This window comes from Chlamydomonas reinhardtii, chromosome 16 (genome assembly GCF_000002595.2).
Source record: "Chlamydomonas reinhardtii strain CC-503 cw92 mt+ chromosome 16, whole genome shotgun sequence".
NCBI lineage: Eukaryota > Viridiplantae > Chlorophyta > Chlorophyceae > Chlamydomonadales > Chlamydomonadaceae > Chlamydomonas > Chlamydomonas reinhardtii.
Window position 1 is genome coordinate 2808428 of NC_057019.1, and position 20000 is coordinate 2828427.

The 20000-nt window shown below is 63.0% G+C and overlaps 5 protein-coding genes across 6 annotated transcripts; 2 read left to right on the forward strand and 3 right to left on the reverse strand.

The window, feature by feature from the left end:
* Positions 1-144: 144 nt before the first annotated feature.
* CHLRE_16g663100v5 (uncharacterized protein) lies at positions 145-2292 on the forward strand. The gene is made up of 2 exons (XM_043071023.1): positions 145-1210; positions 1457-2292. The coding sequence occupies exons 1-2, from the start codon at positions 221-223 to the stop codon at positions 1712-1714; spliced, it is 1248 nt and encodes a 415-aa protein (XP_042915665.1). The 5' UTR covers positions 145-220; the 3' UTR covers positions 1715-2292.
* Positions 2293-2296: 4 nt separating this feature from the next.
* CHLRE_16g663150v5 (uncharacterized protein) lies at positions 2297-4812 on the reverse strand. Its single transcript, XM_001697908.2, has 5 exons — positions 4705-4812; positions 4223-4390; positions 3812-3947; positions 3433-3540; positions 2297-3230 (listed from the first exon to the last, which is right to left on the reverse strand). The coding sequence occupies exons 1-5, from the start codon at positions 4725-4727 to the stop codon at positions 2748-2750; spliced, it is 918 nt and encodes a 305-aa protein (XP_001697960.1). The 5' UTR covers positions 4728-4812; the 3' UTR covers positions 2297-2747.
* A 450-nt stretch (positions 4813-5262) lies between these two features.
* Positions 5263-11795, forward strand: CHLRE_16g663200v5 (uncharacterized protein). Its single transcript, XM_001697835.2, has 12 exons — positions 5263-5950; positions 6059-6190; positions 6361-6531; positions 6588-6745; positions 6859-7161; positions 7328-7620; positions 7786-7890; positions 8091-8233; positions 8477-8626; positions 8837-8995; positions 9135-9386; positions 9577-11795. Exons 2-12 carry the CDS (start codon positions 6077-6079, stop codon positions 9850-9852), a joined length of 2124 nt encoding a protein of 707 aa, XP_001697887.2. The 5' UTR covers positions 5263-5950; positions 6059-6076; the 3' UTR covers positions 9853-11795.
* A 21-nt stretch (positions 11796-11816) lies between these two features.
* Positions 11817-17162, reverse strand: CHLRE_16g663250v5 (uncharacterized protein). 2 transcript variants are annotated; one of them, XM_043071024.1, is made up of 8 exons: positions 16975-17162; positions 16694-16862; positions 15729-16610; positions 15371-15525; positions 14319-15149; positions 13890-14135; positions 13511-13650; positions 11817-13276 (listed from the first exon to the last, which is right to left on the reverse strand). In XM_043071024.1, exons 2-8 carry the CDS (start codon positions 16794-16796, stop codon positions 12544-12546), a joined length of 3090 nt encoding a protein of 1029 aa, XP_042915667.1. In that variant the 5' UTR covers positions 16797-16862; positions 16975-17162; the 3' UTR covers positions 11817-12543. The 2 variants fall into 2 exon arrangements, with proteins under 2 accessions (XP_042915667.1, XP_042915666.1); XM_043071025.1 differs by having other exon boundaries at positions 16694-17112.
* Positions 17163-17396: 234 nt separating this feature from the next.
* CHLRE_16g663280v5 (uncharacterized protein) lies at positions 17397-19712 on the reverse strand. The gene is made up of 4 exons (XM_043071026.1): positions 19149-19712; positions 18738-18905; positions 18261-18401; positions 17397-18199 (listed from the first exon to the last, which is right to left on the reverse strand). The coding sequence occupies exons 1-4, from the start codon at positions 19584-19586 to the stop codon at positions 18143-18145; spliced, it is 804 nt and encodes a 267-aa protein (XP_042915668.1). The 5' UTR covers positions 19587-19712; the 3' UTR covers positions 17397-18142.
* Positions 19713-20000: the final 288 nt, after the last annotated feature.

A 20000-nucleotide genomic window follows, 5' to 3' on the forward strand; every position in this document is an offset into this window, starting at 1 on the left:
TCTGGTGCTTTGTGTCTCTGTTGGGCGAAGTCCACGGCGAGCGCTACTGCCCATGGAAGACCAAGCAGTCCGATTCCTTCCCCGACCTTCCAAACAGTGTGCACGCTGTTTTCTAGCCATTTTTACACAGGCATAATACATAAACATGACATCTGCTTGAAAATTCGTCTACTTGACCACAATCCAATTCTTCTCTTGTTGTTCTGCAGCACCTGGTAGAATGTCGCGGGCGGTGCAGCTCGCAGCGCTTGGCCTGGTTGGCTTTGGCCTGCCCGCCTGGGCCGTGACGCTAATTTCGGACGTTAGGGCACAGCAGCTGATCGTGGCATGTGCTATTGTCAGCTTCTTCGGGTTTTTAGGCACCATTTACCTCGTGCCTAAGGTGGCAGCCAAGACGCAAGCGCGGGGCATCTGCGGCAAGGACCTGAACAAGAAGGGCACGCCCGCGGGCGACAAACCCATCCCCGAGTCCGCGGGCCTGGCCCCCGGCTGCGTGTTCCTGCTGTGCGTAATCTGCTTCGAGCTGCTGCACTACTACGACATCGGCAGCCTGGTGGGCTTCGTGCGCAGCGGCTTCACGGGCGAGCTCAAAACGGAGTCCATCTCCGAGGCATGGCTGGTTGATTACAACGCCGCGCTGGCCACGATTGGCTTCATGCTGTTCCTGGGCTTCTCCGACGACGTGTTGGACATCCGCTGGCGCGTCAAGCTCATCCTGCCGCTGTTCGCCTCGCTGCCGCTGCTGGTCGCCTACAGCGGAGGCACCGGCATCGCGCTGCCCAAGCCGCTCGCGGCGCTGGGCCTGCCGCCCTACCTGGAGCTGGGCATCCTGTACAAGGTCTACATGGTCATGCTGGGCATCTTCTGCACCAACTCCATCAACATCCTGGCCGGCGTGAACGGCCTGGAGGCCGGACAGACCTTCATCGTGGCGTGCGCGGTGCTGCTGCACAACCTGCTGAGCGTGGCGGGCTGGCCGGGATGGGGCGCGGGCGGCGCCGACGCGGCCGCCGCGCGCGACGGGCACCTGTTCAGCGCTGGGCTAATGCTGCCGCTGGCCGCCACCACCTTTGGGCTGCTGGTGTTCAACTGGTACCCCAGCAAGGTGTTCGTGGGCGACACCTTCACCTACTTTGCCGGCATGACCATCGCGGTGGCCGGCATCCTGGGCCACTTCAGCGAGACGCTGCTGCTCTTCCTGCTGCCGCAGGTGCGCATGGCGGGATGGCGGGCGCGAGGAGAAAGGGGGAAGGGCAGGATGCGGGGGTATATGGCTGCTACGGGAGGAGGGCTTGGTGGGTGGGTGGCGGGTGCAAGAGCGGTTTGTGAACCTGTCAGGGATGTGAGGCGGGGTATGTATGGTTTGCTCCCGCCGCGTCGGCTATCCTGCACGGCTCATGTCGCCTCCCCTCCTGCCCGCCCGCCCACCCGCTCCTCCTCTTTCCCCTACACGCAGGTGTTCAACTTCGTCTACTCGCTCCCGCAGCTGTTTGGCATTGTGCACTGCCCGCGGCACCGGCTGCCGGTGTTCGACCCCGCCACGGGCCTGCTGCGGCCCAAGGACGCGCCCGACTGGAACCTGGTCAACCTCACGCTGCAGCTGTTCGGGCGCTGCGGCGAGAACGCGCTGTGCATCCGGCTGCTGGCGCTGCAGGTCGCCAGCTGCGCGCTCACGTTCGGCCTGCGGTACCTGCTGCAGGGGTACTACAAGTAGACGTGCAGACGCTGTCCTTGGGGATGCTCTTCCCTGCGTTCGTCGCGTTTGTCCGCATGGTGGTGGTGGTGGACCTGGAGCAGGAGTAAGGGTAGCCTGGAGGCTTAGTGCACGGATTGAGCGGTGCTGGTGAAGCCCCCGGGACGAAGGGGCGCCCAGCACGTACGCATAGCAGGATCGAGGATGTATGCCCGGCGCGGGCCGTGCGGACTATGCGGCGGCAGCGGTGCGCCAGTTATGCCCCCGGGGGCCAGTAGGACGGTGTGTGGCACGTACGCGTGTAGTGCCGGGCGGCTGCCGGCTGGGTTCCTGGAGAGCATGGCGTGTGCTTGCGACGATGGTATGCATGCTTCTGGTGACATGTGCTACGGTTGTGGCAAGCCAATGCCGATGTGGCAACACCTTTATGAGATGGGACGCACACGTGGCTGTGCTGAAGCGAGAAACCGTTGGTGAGGATTGTCAGGTGGGTCCAGGTGTTGCTAGCATTGTGGCGCTTTAGGAGTAGGAGGACCAGCGGAAGAGAGAGTGTGGGAGCGAGGGATTGCGTTTCATTTCAAATGTAAACGCTGAAGCAACTTGCACTCCTGCCAGCTGCTACTAAACCGGTGTACACAGGGCCAGCGTGTTTAGACTCAAGGGGCCACACGCTTCATTGCACAAACAACGGTCCGGCCAGACCGGCCTGAACGGTAGCCGGGGAGCGCATGTACCGCACTCCGCGTTGCGACGTTGCGCCACATGCTTTGGATTGCTTCACCCCGGACGCGTAACAGCTCGAACGACCAGCTGCCACACGGCTCCCAGCACAGCATCGCAACGGTACACCTCCTGTTTCCTCCACGGCTCAACGCTGGCGCCCTCACATCATGCCGTACAAGACTCGAAGTCTGCCTGTAACCTTACATAGTTCAAACGCCTCACCGCACCCTGCCCCCATGGCTTTCGACCGGTACGCAACCGGCAAACTCGAAGGGCGAAGGTGGCGCCCTGTCAGTCGCGGCACGTGACACGTCAGCACGCCAAGGCCGCCTCACCGCCACGCGCTGTACTTCTTGGGGGCCGCAGCCTCCGCCTGCCCACCATCGGAGTCCGCGCCGCCCTCCACCTCCGCCGCCAGAGCCTCCCGCCATGACGCCCGCAGGCGCTGCGTCTGCGCGGCCGGCTGCGCTTGCCGCGACTGCGATCGCGCCGGCTGCTCCAGCTGCTGCGGCTCCTGCGGCCGCCGCCACGAGGACGCTGCCGAGGACAAGGACGAAGACGAGGTTGCTGCCGAGGACGAAGAAGCCGTGGCCGCCGCGGCGGCGGCGGCGCGGTCGGATGACAGCTTTTCCAGCTCCTCCTGCAGCTGCTGCGGGCTCTTGTAGCCCTTGGCGTAGCGGGCGTTGATCAGGTTGCCTCCCTCGTCGTAGCTCTCCGCCACGCCGGGGATATTGAGCCCGCTCTTGAGAGCCTCACGGCCCGAAGACACCCAGCGGCCCGGGGGCGGCCGCCGGCGCCCGCTGGTGGTGAAGACCTGTTGGCGAGGACGCGGCGGAGGCCGAGGCGGTGGCACAGACCACGCAGCACCGTAAGAGGAGCGGTAGTCATGCAGCACGATGGTTTGCACTGGCTGGCACGGAGCAGGCATGCCTGGCCCCCGCTGCAATGCGCCGACGATGGCACGCATGCGCGCACGCAGCCACCGGCGCCACCCTCGCCGCCCTCCACGCACTCACCTTGGTCCATGCCTGGTAGCCTCCCTCCACCCCCAACGCCTCGTTGTACCCCGCCGCCTCCAGCTGCTGCACTGCGCGGCTGGAGGCCTCGCCGCCATCCGAGCAGACCTACAGCGGGGTGACGTTGGGGCGACAAGCAGCACCGGCGGTGAGCTCCAAGTGCCGTGAAATCCCCGCTCTGTATCACAGGTCCTGCGTGTTGGCCTGACAATTCTGAAAGCGGCAACTCCTGGTGAGCCCTCTTAACCAGGCTAGCCCCGGCTGTACGTACTCATACGCCATAAACCCACACCGAATAGCTGACACCTGCCGCGCCGATTGGTTTCGCGCCTGGAACATATAAATGGAATATGCGCGCACGTACGGACGCAGCACGCACCACAAGCATCTTTGTTGCCGTGCTGGGCAGCTGCCTCGCTACACGAGCTGCGAAGTCTGATTCGGGCTGGTGGGGCACGTTGAAGCAGGCACGCGGCGGCTTGGTCAAATGCTCACGTTCGTACTCCGACTTGGACCTGCAAGCGCGGCAGAGATAAAGGCAGGCAAGAAGAAAGGGCAGTGAGGCCGCCTAAGACATTGGCTATGCATACATGCTCACTCGAGTGCTCCTATCCACGTATCGTGTCCGGCCATCTATGCGCTGCCCGTGTTGGGTTACACTGGATCGCCCTCCCGCCCTCCCGTACTACTGTGTCCTCATGCTCCATGGCGCACATTCATTTCTGTCATTGCGCCAGGGCCCCCACTGCCTTCCGTCCACACCCACACCCGAACCAACATCCACACCCACCTCACGTCAAGAAACTTGTACCCACTCTGGTCCAGCAGTTTCTTCCCCTCCTCCACATCCACAAAGCGCGCGCGGCCCCCGGCCCCCGCCGCACCGTAAGCGGCCACTACCACTGTGGCCTGGCGGCAGCCGCCCCAGGTGCGGCAGCCCGCCCGCCGCCCCGCCAAACTGCGACGGAAGCGAGCCGGGAATGTGGGCGGTGGCCAAGCAGGCATACGAGCAGCATTGCAGGGTGCGGGGTTCGGGGGTTCGAGGTTCAGTGGGTCACGAGTCAGGCTTCGCGTGTGTGTAGGGTCGTCCCGTGACGTGTCATCTTTGGCCCGTAGGCGAGAAGCTGCCCGGGGCTCAACAGCGATGCCAACTATAGAGCAGGAGTCTCCAGCAACCGTGCCCCTGCAAGCGCTGCCCCAGGACTGCTGCCCCTAAAACCGGCCGACGAGTTCTTGATATGAGCAAATTGATAATGTTCGTCATTTGCGCACCTGCTGCACCGCGTCTGCAACATCAAAATGGCAAGTTTAGAAATTCGGCGCGCGTGTAGGGCCACTCCAAAAACTATACAGGTAACAAGATATATACCACATGTAACGATTACAAGTGTCGCATTATGAAGCTCATCTCCCACGGCGATGAACATGGGGCATTCGGGTGCATCCACTCACGGCAGCATTATCGCCCCAGCCCAAAGCTGTGCCCTCACAAGAAACGCGTATTGGGTGTCCACACACCTCCCTTGGTGTCCACCGGTACAGTATCTGGCATGAACGCTGGCAGGGAGGCACCAAGCGCCGACGTAACGTGCAGAGCTGCTGTATCATGGCAAGAAGCCTAGGGAGCACAAAGGCAGCGTAGACCATTGAGACGCAGACCACCCTCGAGCAAAGGACAAGGGTCACGGGGCCGATAGGTCATCAACGGTACGGAAGATACGGAAACGGTTACCTTCATCTTTTGGCCCCCCTTCCCTCCATCAGTTATCGTGGACTTGCATGTCAGCTCAAGGCACCTATCCTCTTCGCAGCCTGGTTATTGATAACGTCCCCAAGCCATTGGCGGCGTTGCACGTCAGCAGCAGACTGCGCCGGCACCTCTCAGCAGCATCCCGCTTGACACTGCGCATATGAACATCCTCGCAAGATGTAAACATGCTTGTGCCGACCATAACCGGGCTTCAGGTCCTGGGAACTGGCAGGTCTTTCACGACATGGCGATTAGCCACCCAACGGGCCTTGCGCGCGGTCGAAGGAGCTGGCCTACGTGCATTTATGTTGCTTACGTTATTACTCACGTTGGCCGGCTCATCGATTGGGACTCGAAAACGGAATGCGCCCCATCGAGGCAAGAGGAGTTGGCCCCCTAACTTTGCGGATTTGGGGCCCATAACACCTGCTGTGTGAACATTTGGTCAATAGGATACGTCTGAGACTATCTGAGCACCTCAAGAGCTGCTCTAGCATCAATTCGTTGCAATTTTGAGAAGGTCCTTGTTGAACTTCGTCTCGTTATGACGGGCTTGGTATCAGTGTAATCCTGAAGTAACATAGTTCTGAGCCAGGGCTTGCCCGGCTAGCCCCGGCTTGGCTGTGGACTGAGACCGCGTTTGCCCAGCGTGCAAAGGGCGCCAGCGGCAGTTGCTGGAGCAGCCGCGGAAGGCGTCATAGAGTAGGCTTTTAGTCCAGGCCCTGAGCGGCATTATAGGAGCGAGCGGCAACGATGGGGAACACCCAGGTATTCAGGCTCGCCAATAACGGCATCAGTCGGACGCTCGCAGAGTCCCTGTAATGTGCGTGGATTGGCTAATTCCTGCTGCGGCTGGCTCCGGGTGTGGACCTGCAGGGGAAGGGGGATGGAGCGATGACAGGCCGTGCAAAGGCTATCACGGGAGGAGCCGTCAAGGGCAAGGCCACGCTTCCTAAGCTCCCGACGAATGCGGTCAAGTCGCAACCAGAGGACTACGCATTCATCGAGGTGGGCCCAGTGTGCACCATCGAGGCCTGCTGGGTGGACGCGCTAGCACCTGCGATGGCGCTTAATGGATGCGCAGGAGCCGGTTCTGCTGCGGGGAAGTCTGCATGCGTGCGGCAAAGGGGCAAAGCGGCTGCTTGACTAGACTGCAACGCCGTGCTTGACCAACGCAGAACGCGCTGGGTCGCCTCCTACTGTTCGGCAAACTGGACTCGCAAGTACAGCGGAAGATTGTGTCTGAAATGTATGAGCGGACGGTGCCGGCGGGTGACATTCTCATCAAGGAGGGCGACACAGGGCTTGCGGCTTGCGAGCTCTACGTCGTGAAGAGCGGGAAGTTCGAGGTGCGTTAAGATGAAAGCAGCAAGGGTTTGCAGACCTAACCCGCATTCGTCTGCAGGTGCTGCAAAAGCGCCAAGGCCAGAATGTGCGCGTGAACATCAAGGAGCGCGGCGACTGCTTCGGCGAAATCTCGCTGATGTATGACAGCCCACGCACAGCCACCGTCGCGGCCACCATGGACGCCGTGGTGTGGGCCCTGGACCGCCAGGTCTTCAGGTAGGTGGGCCCGGACCGTGCTCGTCGCAGTGCGGCACCCACGACCGGGCACGCGGGGTTTGGCTGGCTACCGCTGCCGCTGACGGATGACCTCGGCGCTGCGCGGCCCTCAGGTTCTTCGTGCGGGAGCTGCAGGAGACCCAGGTGTCGCAGGTGGAGCTGTTCCTCAACTCGGTGCCCATTCTTGCCAACTTGTCCCGCGAGGAGCGCATCCGGCTGGTGGACGCGTTCGAGGAGAACACATACCAGGCGGGGCAAAAGGTCATTGTAGAGGGCGACAAGGGTGACCTGTTCTACATCGTGAAGGAGGGCGAGGCGATAGTGTACCAGAACACGCCAGGCGGGCAACGGAAGGTAAACCACCTTTTCAAAGCGGACTTCTTCGGCGAGCGCGCGCTGCTCAAAGACGAGCCACGGTGAGGCAGCTGTAACGAAGCCGAGGGCGGGGGTGCACCAGGGCTTGGCGCGTGGCAACACCTGGCTTGGGGCCCGCGCTTACACCCAGTTACGCCCAGCACAACACTGGGACGCTCTGCGTATCGAAGCAATCATGAATGTCTTGCCATCTTTCGTACTTTGCAGCATGGCGACGGTGGAGGCATACACCAAGCTGGTGTGCCTGACGCTAAAGCGTGAGACGTTCCAGGAGATCCTGGGCCCGCTGGAGCAGCTCATGGCGCGTGAAAAGTCGAACCAGGTGGTTGCGCAGAAGATGGCGAAGCTGCAGCCGCGCGGCTCGCACGTGCACCGACCGCCAGCGGAGGTGCTCATTAAGCGCAATAAGAAGGGGCGCAACGGAAACACGATTGAGGTGGTGCGCGCCCGCGGGCACCTGGATGAGGTGCTGGAGCTGCGGAAAGGCGGCACCAAGCTCGGTGGGTTGCGGCGCCGGGGCCTGGGACGGGTCAGACAGCATGAGTGGGATTGGCTTGGGGCGTCAAGGTTCGCAAGCATGTGTGTCACGGTAAGGTCTTGAGTGCATAATAGCATCCTTGTGGTGAGGCACGTCTGATTGTACGTACATCGTGTCCGCACCGCAGAGGGCATGGACCCGGGGGCGTCGGGCAAGGAGGCGAACACGCTGGTGCTCACGGAGGGGACGGTGCTGGGAGGCGGTGCCTTCAGTCGCGTGTCCATCGTGACCGGTGAGTGGGCCAGCATTGCCGCGTTGATGGGCATGGTTATGGGTTTATGGGCATGGGGAAGCCACGTGCACATTGGTGGGTGACTGTGCGACTTGCATTCTGGGCTCGGGACGAGGTCGACCAGACGGGTTGACTGCGTGGCTGTCATCATGGCAATAAGACCTTAGCATGTGCGGCATGTTGTGATGCTGTGCCTGCAGAGGAGTCCACGGGGCGCACCTACGCGCTCAAGCGCATGCGCAAATCAGCGGTGGTGCAGTGCCCGGAGCACGTGTTCTGCGAGCAGGCGATCACGAAGAACGTGGCGCACCCGTTCTGCATCCGCCAGTACGCGTCTTTCCAGGTGGGTTTGCAGTGGGTGCGCGAGAGCGGGTGGCCTAAAGCGGGGCATGCTGATGGCGGCCTGAGCGCTTTTGCTTTGGTCGTGGGCCGGGCTGTACGGCGGTTTGGCAATGCACATGGTCATGAATAATGTATAAGTATTGAGCTCTCCGTTTGCGTGTGGCCTTCTGCGCGCTCGTCCAAAGCCAAGGTGCGCATAGCTTGGTGTGAGCGCTGGCCCACCATCCTGCCCTCCTGACTGCAGGACAAGTACCACCTGTACTTCCTGTTCGACCTGATGCCCGGTGGCGATCTGATGGATGTGCTGGTGGCGGAGGCGAAGGTCATCAAGCGCCGCGTGCCGCAGGGCACCTGGCGGATAGGCTGCCTGGCCCCCAAGGTCAAGATGCTGCAGGTGCGCAGCGCGGCGCGGCGCGGCGGGCCGGGCGGGATGCGTGTTATCTTACAGACACTGTCTGGGAGACTTGGACCTCATGGCCAGGCGCGGCACGGATGGCAGCCTCCGCTTATATTATTCGGGGCTTGCTGCAGCGGCCCGCAGTACAAGTCTGCACTCGCTGATGCGTCTCCCCGGGCCGTGTCGCTGACTGGGTATCACACACAGGGCATGAGCGAGGACCTGGCGCGCTTCTACATCGGCTCCATCGTGCTGGCGCTCGAGTACCTGCACAACAACAACATCGTCTACCGCGACCTGAAGCCCGAGAACGTGTTCATCGACGCCAGCGGCTACGTGAAGCTGGGCGACTTCGGCTTTGCCAAGGTGCGGGCGGCGGCGGCGGCGGGCACTGGCACAAAACCACACTCGGGCGCACGTTTGCATGTCCCGTAATCGTACCATGCCCAGTCACTAACAACGGGGCCATCGCCGACGCTGTTGGTTGTGTCGTGTCGCGGCGCAGGTGCTGGAGAACGGCAACCGCACGTACACCTTCTGCGGCACGCCCGGCTACGTGGCGCCGGAGAACGTGCTGGCGCACGGCTACAACTACAGCGTGGACTGGTGGGGCCTGGGCGTGCTCATGTACGTGCTGCTGACCGGCCGCCAGCCGTTCAGCACGCCCAAGACTGATGACCCCATGGTGGTCATGCGCCGCATCGTGGACGAGAACTACCAGATCAAGTACCCGCCCTACCTGTCGCCCGCGGCAAAGGTGGGCAGGCGTGGGGAAAGGGAGGGATTGCAAGCGGCGGTGCAGTGCCTGGCAGGCCGCTGTGGGATGGCGCACTTGCGGCGCGTAAGCCGGCGGCGCTTGTGAAGTACGCCGTGACGGGATGTTGGTCACACGCCATAACCGCTTGTCCTGCGTTTGCCCTGCGCCCCCAATTGCACGTGCGCCACAGGACCTCATTTCTCGGTTGTTGGAACGCAAGCCCGCCAAGCGCATGGGCATGCTGAACGCGCGCGCCATGGACATCAAGAACCACAAATGGTTTGAGAACCTGGCGTGGGAGGAGCTGGAGGCGCGCCGCATGGCGGCGCCGCGCAAGCCCAAGGAGGCGGACAGCGCCAAGCGCGTCAAGGAGATGATCGAGAACGAGAAGAAGACGGCGGGCAAGACGCCCAAGGAGACGCCGGAGGAGCTGCAGGAGTGCGAGATGGTGTTCGCGGACTTCTAATGGGGCCGCTGGGAGCATTGTATGGCGAGGGCGCCGGTCGGTAAGCGTTTTTGGGATGGCAGCGTACCAGCTGTCACTTTCCGTGTGCGTGCGGGCGAGCGGGGGCCAGGTGGTGATGCAGCAACGGTAGGCGCTAGCAGCAATCACATTTGGCGGCCGGGGACCCCAGGCGTCGACGGTATCTTGTCGGTAGATGCTCAATTAGGCATTTGGCCGCTGCACGAGCGAGGTCGTGCCGCGGCTGTACGTGATTGATGACTGGGGCGAGCGCGTGAACGTGCGAGCGGCGTGGCAATGGAGTGGCGCTTGGAGCCGGGACGAGGGCTGGGCCTTGCTGGTCCTGCGGCGCCTCCAATACACATGCGGTGTGATTCTGTGGTCTCGTGTGTGCGGCGCGGCATACTTCGACGGATAACACCCTATCGTAGCAATCGGGGGGAGAGGGGAACTTATTGGGCTGACTTCAACAGGACGCGGATGCCAGCAAAAGATCTCGGTCTGGGTGTGCTGCTTCTCGGTCGGCGGGGCAAGGGGAGGCACGTGGGGAACTTGGTCGCAAAGGGTCGCAAGACAGGTGCTTATGTGTGGTCTCGGTGGGATGTGGGTGGGGTCTCGGCCACGGGTCTCGCGCCGGCTCACACTCTTGCACAGGCAGTGTTCTAGGGCCAGATGTAGAGACATGGCGGCTAGGCCATGGAAGAGAACATCAGAACTGTCACACGGCGCATGTAGGGGCGTCCTAGGGCATCTCCCCAGCCACCAGGAGGCCTCTGGACAGGCCCGAATCAGAAGCAGTCATTCGTATGACACCATTCGGGAAGCTTTCGGGTTCACATCGTCAGTCCTGTGAGCGCGACTTTGTCAGAAAATGAACCACTGCATGTCCGGCGCGGCGGAACGCTCTGAGCCCCAATCCAAAGGCTCAACGTATGTTAAGGAACAATATGGGGTGTTAATGTGTCTAGGCTGAGTCGGGATGTAGGGAATTCGCGCGGTCGCGGCACTGAGTCCGACCGGTTGCAAGGTGTTTCGAAATTTTGAAAATTCACAAATTAAAGGCTACTAAGACAAACCCACAAGTGCATTGCGTAGCAAACTTGCGACAAAAACGGAAGCTAAATCCAGAACCTCGCGAAGACGCTCGCGTCCATATTTGCTCGCAATGGGCACCGCCTGTAAATGATTTTCTTTCCCCGCACTTATAACGGGCACGCCAGGGAACTGCGGAAAACTGTTGAAGACGGGCTTCGGTCTGCACGAGTTCGCGGCTCATTAATCGCGCTATTGAGGAAGTATAGCAAAACAATGAAATCGCGCTCCTGTGGCGAGCTCGCCAAACGGGCGCGACTTTGGCGGTCTGTGTAACACGGCCTACCCGATGCCATCGAGCCCGGTTCTCCTCGGCGGCTATTCGCGATAGTACTGCATGTGACCCAGGGTCGGTTTCAAAGGTCCATTTCGTCCATATACCCTGGCAGCATAATGACTCAACATAAGGACAGAACTGATTTCACTGTGGGGGCCTCTCCTGTGGAACCCCGACGTGCTTGCCCATGATAGTGGATTCTTGTGTAGGCATGTTTCGTGTGTACAGGAGCCCGGGTTGCATGGTATTGCTTGCTCCGCGTGCGAGGAGCTGAAGCGCTAGGGGCACCAACGGACGACGAAGGGGCGTTGGTTGTTGGATGATGCGCAACGTACGCCCTTTGTGGGGTGTGACGCCAGCTCGCCTCTCATCCAGGCGCGACGCAGCGTTTTCGGCTCGATTGCTTTTTGCCTGCCACGAGCAAGGCATGTCATAAAACTTGTACAGGACGATGGAGCTGGGGACGCGCTGGTGCGCCTGGTTATTACTGCTGGGTCCATAGAGGTGTGCGCTGAATGTGTGCGTGGGTGTCAGGCGCGGCATGGTGTAGACGCCGTGTGTGTAACCCGCACAGACAAGCGCATACAGCGCCCGGGGGCCGTTAAGAGGGCGTGGTCCTTCCTGAACCCCTCATGTTGACACCGTGCACGTGGTACAACAGTCGCTCAACTACCCGCACACGCTTAGTAGGATTAGCAAGACCCCCAACCTCCCCTGCTCCAACCTCGTTGGCGGAGGCAGCCCACTGAGCGCAGGCTCAAGGCCCAGTAACTTCAGAATCCCCGAACTCAAACCAACCCCCCATTGGGTTTGGTTTAGTTTGGGCTGGTATCTACACCCCCCCTCACGGTCGAACATACGCACATCCTGCGTGCACACTCCCTGCTGGGCTATACCCAACCTTGGCACCGCCTCGTCCGCTGAAGCTACAGCCTGCACCACAGGCTCTCGCGGTCAGTGGCTCTCTGATGAGCCCCCCGCAACGCATTTTATGGAGTGCCGACGAACGTACGTTTCGGGGCAACTCAACACGCAGAGTCCAACTTCGAGCTCTTGCAACATACCTTGTTTGTACCATGCCCTAAATCTCTGTCAGCAGAGTCAGCCTACTGACCCATTCCCACGGCACATACCCCAGCATGTAGTTTTGGCCCTCCGCCACAGACACCGCTCTGCGCTCTTGCGCCCTCCGGACTAAGGACTGCTGGGCACGCTATGCTGGGTGGTGGCTTGCTGATTACATCAACTCTCCCCGGGTCCCGGACGCATATGCATCTCTGCCCTGCATGCATCATTCCATTCCTTCATAGTTCCAGTTGCTGCAGTCAGATGGGGATATCCTGCTGCGCGGACGGCGGGGCTGCAAGGGTGCGGGGCTGCTGCTGATCCTGTTGCCGAGCCAGCGCACGCAGCTCACCCAACACACCCGCCTTGGCAGTCTTGCCCGAGGGCGGCGGCGCAGGGAACGGCCGCAGCGGACCCGCCGCACTCCGCGCCACCACTCTGCCGGCTGCTGCGGCCTCCACACCCGCGCCCACGCCGGCTCCCGCGCTGGCGTCGGCGCCGGCAGCTCCCCCCGCAGCCGGGCGGGCGGCCGCTGCAGCAGGCTGCTGGTCCGGCATCAGCTGCCTGCACACACGCACCAGCAGCGCCTCGCCGCTCCGACCGGGCGGCGGCTGGAAGCCCAACTCGTTGCACTCCCCACGGAAGTACTTGTTCCTCAGGCTGTACACCATCTCCGCCGCAATCGCCTGCGCCACCACCTCCGGCGGGTAGCCCCGCCCGCTGCCCCCACCAGCCCCGCTGCTGTTGCTGCTTCCGCCTCGGCCGCCGGCGGCGGGGCTGCCAGACCCGGCGCTGACGGCTGTGCCGGTCACCTCCAGGGCCTCCTGGATGCATCTGGGCAGCACCTCAGGCCGGCCGCAGAACGCCCGCCCCAGCTCGTCCGCCAGCTGCAGCCCAGCGCGCACCAGCAGGCGGCCGGCGCCTTCGTGGCTGGAGCGCAGCGCCGAGTGCAGCGGGAGGTAGTTGTGCGGCGTGGCGGTGAGCAGCGCCGACCTGTGCGGGTGCGCGTGCGCAGGTGCGTGCGTGCGTGCGTGCGTGCGTGCGTTGGAGGCGACAACTGAGAGAGAATGGGTGTGTCAAAACATCAACAAATGAAGCAGAATGTGTGTGTGTGTGTGTGTGTGTGTGTGTGTGTTGCGAGGCCCTCATGACATTGACAGCAGGTAAGCTGGCGGCTGGTGAGGCACTAAGCTGCATGACCGGGCGGGCCTGGACCGCATGCCTCACCTGCTGGCGTAGGGCAGCACACACGCCTCCAGCAGCTGCTGCCGGTACCCGTACCTGCCGGCGGCGTGCACGGCTGTGCCGTCATGCATCCGCTCCAGCAGCTCAGTCCAGGTCGCGGGCTCGATGTACTCGATCAGGGCCTGTGCGGGCACAGGGACACAGCCCGCATCAAGCTGACCAGCGCAAGCAAGAGCGGTGTCAGCACCCGTCCACCAAGGAACCACGGTCGGCCGTCCAACGGTCCAACATGCCGTAGTGTAAGCTGTAGCGAGCAGACCAAGTGTACACGTGACCAACCAGCAGTCCCCTTGCCCCCCAGTGCAGCCCAGCGCACTTGGGCTTTGGCTCTCGTAAGTCGTAACCCCCATCCCGTGCACACCTTGACCATTCCGATCGCCTGCTCCTCCTCCTGCCGAAGCTCCTCGGCCGAGTCCGGCGCATCCTGGACCCGCGCCTCCACTCCCTCGCCACGCAGCGCGGCACGGGGCAGCACAAGCATGTGCGCCAGACCCAGCATCGGGGAAAGCCGCTCATCCGGTGAGCGCAGCTTGTTGTTGTTCTTCCGCAGCTGCAGGTCGCGGCAGACAAAGTTCCGGTCTCGCAAGTGCTCGAGCGGAATGCCATCCTGCGGCAAGCGGACAGTGCAGGCATGGCCAAGTCAAGGGGCAGGGTGCCACTGGCGTGCAGTAAGGGCCTTAAAGTTGCGGCAACACGGCATCAGACGCGAGCAATGTCTAGGCACAGAAGTCGCCAAGTTCACAGATGGCGCCCTACGCACCCTACACGCGCACCGCGCAGGCGGACTTGCCGTGTCGTGCGTGCCGCAGAGCAGCTTCGCAAAGCCCTCGGCTGTTGGGCTGGGACCGGTGAGGAAGTTCCACACGCGGTTGACACTGTGCTCAAGGGCTGTGAGCTGACGGGCGGCTGGGTCCGACACGCACCCAACCTGCTGCCGCGTCCCTGGCGCCGGCACGAGCCCCGACCCCAGCCCTACACGCATCCTGCCCCCGTGCCGCTGAGCCTCCTGTTCTGGCGCGGCTCCCAACCAGTCGTCTGGGTGCGACCGCTTGAGCAGGCGTGATAGTAGTTGGCCGCCGCGCACGTCATGACCGCTGGCGCCAACGCTACCACTAACTGCGCCACCGCCGCTCCTGCTGCCGGTCACGGAGCGCCGAGTTGCCGGCTGCACCTTCGCAGCCCCATCCGCGTCAACGAGCATGAAGCCGCCGCTCGTCTGCGGTGTGTCAGCTGCCGAGGCCACGGCCCTTGCTGTCAGCGGTGCCACGCTGCCCATCGCAGCGGCCGTTGCACCGCTTGCGTTGGCCGCCGCTGCCCCCGCCACCGGTGCCGCCGCACCCGCGCGCGTTTGGCGTGCGGGCTGCGGCTGTGTGGCTGCTGTCGCGGCGGCTGCTGCTGCTGCACCTGGCATGCTGCCGGCAGCGGCTTGCGCCGACACGCGTCCCTTGATGTGCCACAGCACAGCACTGGCCTGCGTCCGGATCCACGGCCCCTCACCCTCTCCTTCTCCGTCTCCCTCAGCCTTGTTTTGTCCCCCGCCGCCCTTACCCTTTCCCCAGCTAATCGGCTTGCATTCTGCCCAGGACGGCTTGACCACAAACCCAAGCTGGTACTTTGTGACCTGCACAGTCCACGGCAGCGGGACAAAATGTTGGGGCGTCGCATAGATAGGCAAAAACACGTTGTTGGTATACCCACTCGGTACTGCAAGCCTGCAACGCGACGTGCGGCTGAAAGTATAAGGCCAATTATTTCTGCATCAACTGCAAGATACTTACATGGCAGTGACTGCGCCAGCCACCGTATCTGTGCGAGTCGCGTGCACACGCAAAGCCATCTCACCAGGTCATAGTCGTGGCCGACGCAGTTGATGCCGCCACGAGTGCAGCCTGGGTGGGCGCACCGCGTGCCGCCGATGGCCACCACAAGCAGGTGCAGGTCCGCAAGCGGGTGGCCAGGTCGCAGCGGGAGCTTGACCGGGTTGCGGTTGCCGCCGGCTGCAGCCATTTGGGACACAAGGACATTAAGTAAGTAAGGGCGCCTGGCGTCGTCGCGGCATGAACACCTGGTGCTGCAAGCAACCTTGGGGGCATGTTCAGGTGTGTTTACAACGCCAGCGCCATACATGCATTGCAAAGTAGGCTTCAGCTGCGTGCGTGCTTGGTCGAATTGTTCCACCACTGCGCTTGGCACCACTCACTGGGGTTATGACGATTGCCGGGCACGTCGGCAATGGCGAGGAACGCGTGCTGACGCCCCGGCACTGGCCGGTCCTGCCACGTAGTGGCCAGCGGCGGCGGCGGCAGTGGCGCGCCCGGCGGCCCGCCCACCACCACCGACACTAGTGCTGTGCTCTCCAGGATGCCTGCAATAATGCCTGGCGCACCCGCAGCTGCTGCCGCGGCGCCCGCATGTGAGATGCGGGCTGCGTCTACTGCTGCTGCTGCGGCGGCCGTTGAGGCGGCGGTGGCGGCTGCGTCGCTCGCAGTCTGGCCCGCCGCCGCCTTCTTTTCCGCCGCGTCCTTCTCCACCGTCTCGTACGGGACCAGCAGTGCGCCAACAGCCCGCAGCGCCTCCCGCCTCTGCTGGATCTTATTAGCGCCTTGCCGCAGCCCCAGCCTTTCAGCCAGACCAGCACCAGCACCAGCACCACCATCGCCAGCACCAGCACCTACCGCCGCCTGCTGCTGCTGCGCGCCTCCGGCCATTGTGGAAGCCGCGGGCACGGGCTGCTGCGCTGCTGCTGCTGCTGCCGCCACGGGGGTGCTCGCTGCAGCTGCATAGCCAGGAGCCGCCATTGGCGCCATGGGTCGTAACATGGATGCCGTCGTAAACACCGACGCCAGCTGTGAAGCTGTGAGACTGAGCTGTCCAGTTCCTTGGAGTAGCGGCGGCGGCGCCTGTGGTCCGTGCAGCAGCATCTGAGAGATGCCATGCGTCACCCAGGTGGTGCCGCCGGCGGCTGCTGCCGCTGCCACAAGGCTGCTGCCGCCGGCCAGCGCCGCTCCAGGTCCTAGCATAGGCGGCACAGCAAGTGAAGCACCACCCCCGAGTTGTTGTTGGTGGGCGTCGCCGCCGCGCCCTGTGGTGCACAATCATAGATGACATGATGACCAACGCTGCAGCAGGCCCAGACGTGCAAATCAGCTTCCGCAGCCAGCTTACCTTCCATGACGACCAATTCATCGCGCTCGGGCAGCACATCATCTTTAACAAACTGGAGGTATATGTCCCGGAGCTCGGGATCCTGGGAAGGCGTGCCGGCCATTCGGTGTGCAAGCACGCACGCTGGGGTGCCTGTCCCTGACGCCCCAGCTAAGCAAGCTTCACGAGACTGCATCAGTTTCAGCATATAGCATGAGGATACGTTAGCTCTTGTGGCTAAGAATAGAAGTAAGGATGGAGATAAACGATGGTCGATGGCATCCCCGCCGTCTCCCGCTCACCTGAAGGTCTCTGCCTCAGCTGTCAGTTCCATTTTATGTTCATGCGGTCACGGGTCAGCACGGGCCGGAACGAATTGCTAGAGCGAGGTCGCGCCGGTCGTTGAAGGGCCTCCACTGCTGAGCCCTGGCAGCATTATCCAGAAAGCATATACATAAGCACAGTACACGAGTCGTGCATGATACAACCCTGTTCGCAGTCAGCTATAGCTGAGGCGTGTGGCAAGTCACGGGATGCTGGTCGGGATCACGGGCGGCGGTTGACTTGGCCCCCACGACGAGGTACCCCTGGGCTCCTCGTCCCCGCCGGGTTCTTGCTCCACTCGCTTGATGCTGTAAATCCGCGCTGGCCCATCGGGCCAATCGTCAATCAGTATCCTCGCCATGATCCCATCTCCTAAGCCGCAAGGGCGGTCAGTGTGCTGGCGAGCGCCGTGTTACAGTGCATCAGTGCATGGGGCGCGCGAGTCCTGAAGCGCCATCCACACATCTACCTACTCACTAACAAATTGCAACCCGGTTCGGCCTCCATGCATCCACCCCTCCTTCATGCATCCACTACTCCGCAGCGCTTGAGGTGCAATAAGCTGTCCGAATTCCGGAAACACTTTAGGATTGCCCCGACTCAGGATCCCGACTTGGGGGGCAAGTTGCTTTAGCACAATGGCGGCGGAGCACCCTGATGGATTCCTTGCACTATCCAGCCCACTACATCATAGGTAGTTGCGACGGCAGCCCCACACCGCAGCCGCACCGGCTACAAACGTGGGCTACAACAAATGGGTGGTATGGTACACTTGCAGCCCGGACGTATTTTAGGAATACACAAGAGAGGAAAACCAAGACATATGCCGTGCCTCCATGGCACTACCGTGCCGTGTCTGGACAATGAAATACAGCCCGTGTCCGTGACATGTGTGTGCCATTTGCATCACCCACCACTGAACACACGGGTGGAGCAGGCCTCTGGTAGTTGTAGGGCCCGGAGCTTGCCATCAAAGTTTGAATCTGGAGACAGCTTTGGGCATGGCTGTCGCACCCACGGCACGCTGCGCGCTGCGGGCCAGGCCAGGCCGCGCACTCTCACAGCTCCTACCTACCAGCCCCAAAGTCCCGCCCCGCCGCCCGCCTCTTAACCCCGCTCCTGCGCCCTGCTCCCCTCCCTTGGCGTCTACTGTGCAATGCTGTAAACAACCCGCCCCTCCCCAGTCCGCCACCACGCCTCCCCCTGCCCCCCAGCGCCCTCTGGGTATGGCGTCCATCACCCCCCCAGCCGCCCGGCCGCCCACCTGCAGCGCTACCAGCACGGGCAGCCGGCCCACGAACTCGGGGATGAGGCCGTACTGGATGAGGTCGGTGTGCTGCACGTCCAGCAGGATGTCGGCGTTGATGCGCGGGCCGCCCGGGCGACCCGTGCCGGCGGGGCGGACCTGCGCGTGTGCGCGTGTGTGTGGGCGGTGGTTGTGGTGGTAGTTGTGGTGGTGGTTGTGGTGGTGGTTGTGGTGGTGGTTGTGGTGGTGGTTGTGGTGGTGGTTGTGGTGGTGCACAGCGGCACGTCCAGGCACGTCAGCCAGCGGCGGGCCGGTGCATGGGAGCATGAGGCCGATGTATCAAAGCTCGCAAAGTAGTATTCTTGATCCCCCGCACTGTGACCATGCGTGCTGCAACCAGACAGCGCCACCCTTCACCCCTCTCTCTCCCGCCAGCACATCGTTTCACCCCTCATTCTCCCCACCACCCCCGCGGGGCCCCCCTCGCGCGCGCACCTTGTTTCCAAAGCCCATGGAGCCCTGCACGCGTGTGTCCAGCATCTGGCGGTCAAGGTCCACGAAGGCGCCGCCCACAATGAACAGAATGTCGCGGGTGTCGATCTGTGCAGCCGCTCCAGGCCGTACTGCACGCGCCGCCACAGCCCCGGGTCCGCCGGCGGGGCACTGGCGCGCAGCACGGCCAGCGCGAAGAAGCGCCCCAAGCGCCGCTGGCTCATTGCCAGCGTGCGCCGTGCCTCGCCAGTCTCAAAACCCACATCATCTATTCATCTTCCTCCTCACCGCCCTCCGTGCGGCCGCCTCCGCCACCACCACCACCACCACGCACGCTTGCGCCGGGCCTCACCCTTCTGCTGCTGAAACGCCCAGTCCGCCGCGGCCTCGTCCGCCCCCAGCATGGCGTCGCGCAGCGCGCCCCGGTAGCACCACCGCCGCCAGCGGCGCCAGCTTCAGGAAGACCGCGCTGATGTTGGCGTGCAGCCGCCGCAGAGCCGCCAGGATCTCTGGCGGGCGCTTGCAGCGGTCCAGGTGCCGGTCGTCCAGCACCAGGTCCACTGCGTTGGCCAGCAGCTCGGTCAGCGGCGCGTCGTACAGGAACAGCTGCTGCCAGCTGCGCTCTTGCGCAACGGCCGTGCCCCGCTGGCTGCTGCTGGTGGCAGTGGCGCCAATGCTGGTGCTGGTGCCAGCGGCTGCGGCCGGCTGCTGCTGCGACTGGGCCTGGCGAAAGGCCAGCCAGGAGCAGAGCAGCGGGTGGATGGCGTGCAGCGTGCCCAGGCATGCCTGCCGCGCGATGACCGACCCCACCACGCCCACCGGCATGGAGCAGCTCAGCAGCGACGTGTGCATCACCGGCGGCAGCCAGCGCTGCAGCGCGAAAGGACGCCACGCGGCGCAGCCGCTGCAGCGGCAGCGGCAGGCCCCCGCTAACCACAGCAGCGGCCTATACTGCCCATTCTGACACGCGAGCGTTTCCCTTTCCGAAGAACGTAGGGGGTTGAAAAACTCCGGGCTCTGCTTGCAGGCGTCACTCGTGGCGCCGCCAAGCGTGCGGCACCGTACTGCACCTCATGGTGGCAACCCCGTGCCTAGACCTGCAGGCCCAAATCCAAGCCAAACACCTACAACGCGCAGATGCAGACCCGCCTGTGCGCTCTGCCCTGCTCAACCCATCGCGCACGCTCGCCAAAAGCCGCGCGGCCCTAAAGATTTGGCACCGTGCCTCATCCATCCCCGCTGCCGCCGCCCCCTCCATCCCCTAAC

What these genes read in the sequence shown, in the direction of transcription:
- CHLRE_16g663200v5 (XM_001697835.2), top strand. Translation starts at nt 6,077, where the DNA reads ATGACAGGCCGTGCAAAGGCTATCACGGGAGGAGCCGTCAAGGGCAAG. An exon ending in TCGCGTGTCCATCGTGACCG is followed by an intron (nt 7,891 to 8,090) that starts GTGAGTGGGCCA and finishes CTGTGCCTGCAG; the next exon opens with AGGAGTCCACGGGGCGCACC. An exon ending in CCAAGGTCAAGATGCTGCAG is followed by an intron (nt 8,627 to 8,836) that starts GTGCGCAGCGCG and finishes TATCACACACAG; the next exon opens with GGCATGAGCGAGGACCTGGC.
- CHLRE_16g663150v5 (XM_001697908.2), bottom strand. Translation starts at nt 4,727, where the DNA reads ATGTTGCAGACGCGGTGCAGCAG. An exon ending in TTGCAGACGCGGTGCAGCAG is followed by an intron (nt 4,391 to 4,704) that starts GTGCGCAAATGA and finishes CTTCCGTCGCAG; the next exon opens with TTTGGCGGGGCGGCGGGCGG. An exon ending in GCTACCAGGCATGGACCAAG is followed by an intron (nt 3,231 to 3,432) that starts GTGAGTGCGTGG and finishes CCTCGCCAACAG; the next exon opens with GTCTTCACCACCAGCGGGCG.
- CHLRE_16g663100v5 (XM_043071023.1), top strand. Translation starts at nt 221, where the DNA reads ATGTCGCGGGCGGTGCAGCTCGCAGCGCTTGGCCTGGTTGGCTTTGGC. An exon ending in TGCTCTTCCTGCTGCCGCAG is followed by an intron (nt 1,211 to 1,456) that starts GTGCGCATGGCG and finishes CCCTACACGCAG; the next exon opens with GTGTTCAACTTCGTCTACTC.
- CHLRE_16g663280v5 (XM_043071026.1), bottom strand. Translation starts at nt 19,586, where the DNA reads ATGCACACGTCGCTGCTGAGCTGCTCCATGCCGGTGGGCGTGGTGGGG. An exon ending in TGGTGCTACCGGGGCGCGCT is followed by an intron (nt 18,906 to 19,148) that starts GCGCGACGCCAT and finishes GCTGCGCGCCAG; the next exon opens with TGCCCCGCCGGCGGACCCGG. An exon ending in CCGTGCTGGTAGCGCTGCAG is followed by an intron (nt 18,200 to 18,260) that starts GTGGGCGGCCGG and finishes GCTGGGGGGCAG; the next exon opens with GGGGAGGCGTGGTGGCGGAC.
- CHLRE_16g663250v5 (XM_043071024.1), bottom strand. Translation starts at nt 16,796, where the DNA reads ATGGCCGGCACGCCTTCCCAGGATCCCGAGCTCCGGGACATATACCTC. An exon ending in TCGGCCACGACTATGACCTG is followed by an intron (nt 15,150 to 15,370) that starts GTGAGATGGCTT and finishes TGGACTGTGCAG; the next exon opens with GTCACAAAGTACCAGCTTGG. An exon ending in TCTGCGGCACGCACGACACG is followed by an intron (nt 14,136 to 14,318) that starts GCAAGTCCGCCT and finishes CGCTTGCCGCAG; the next exon opens with GATGGCATTCCGCTCGAGCA.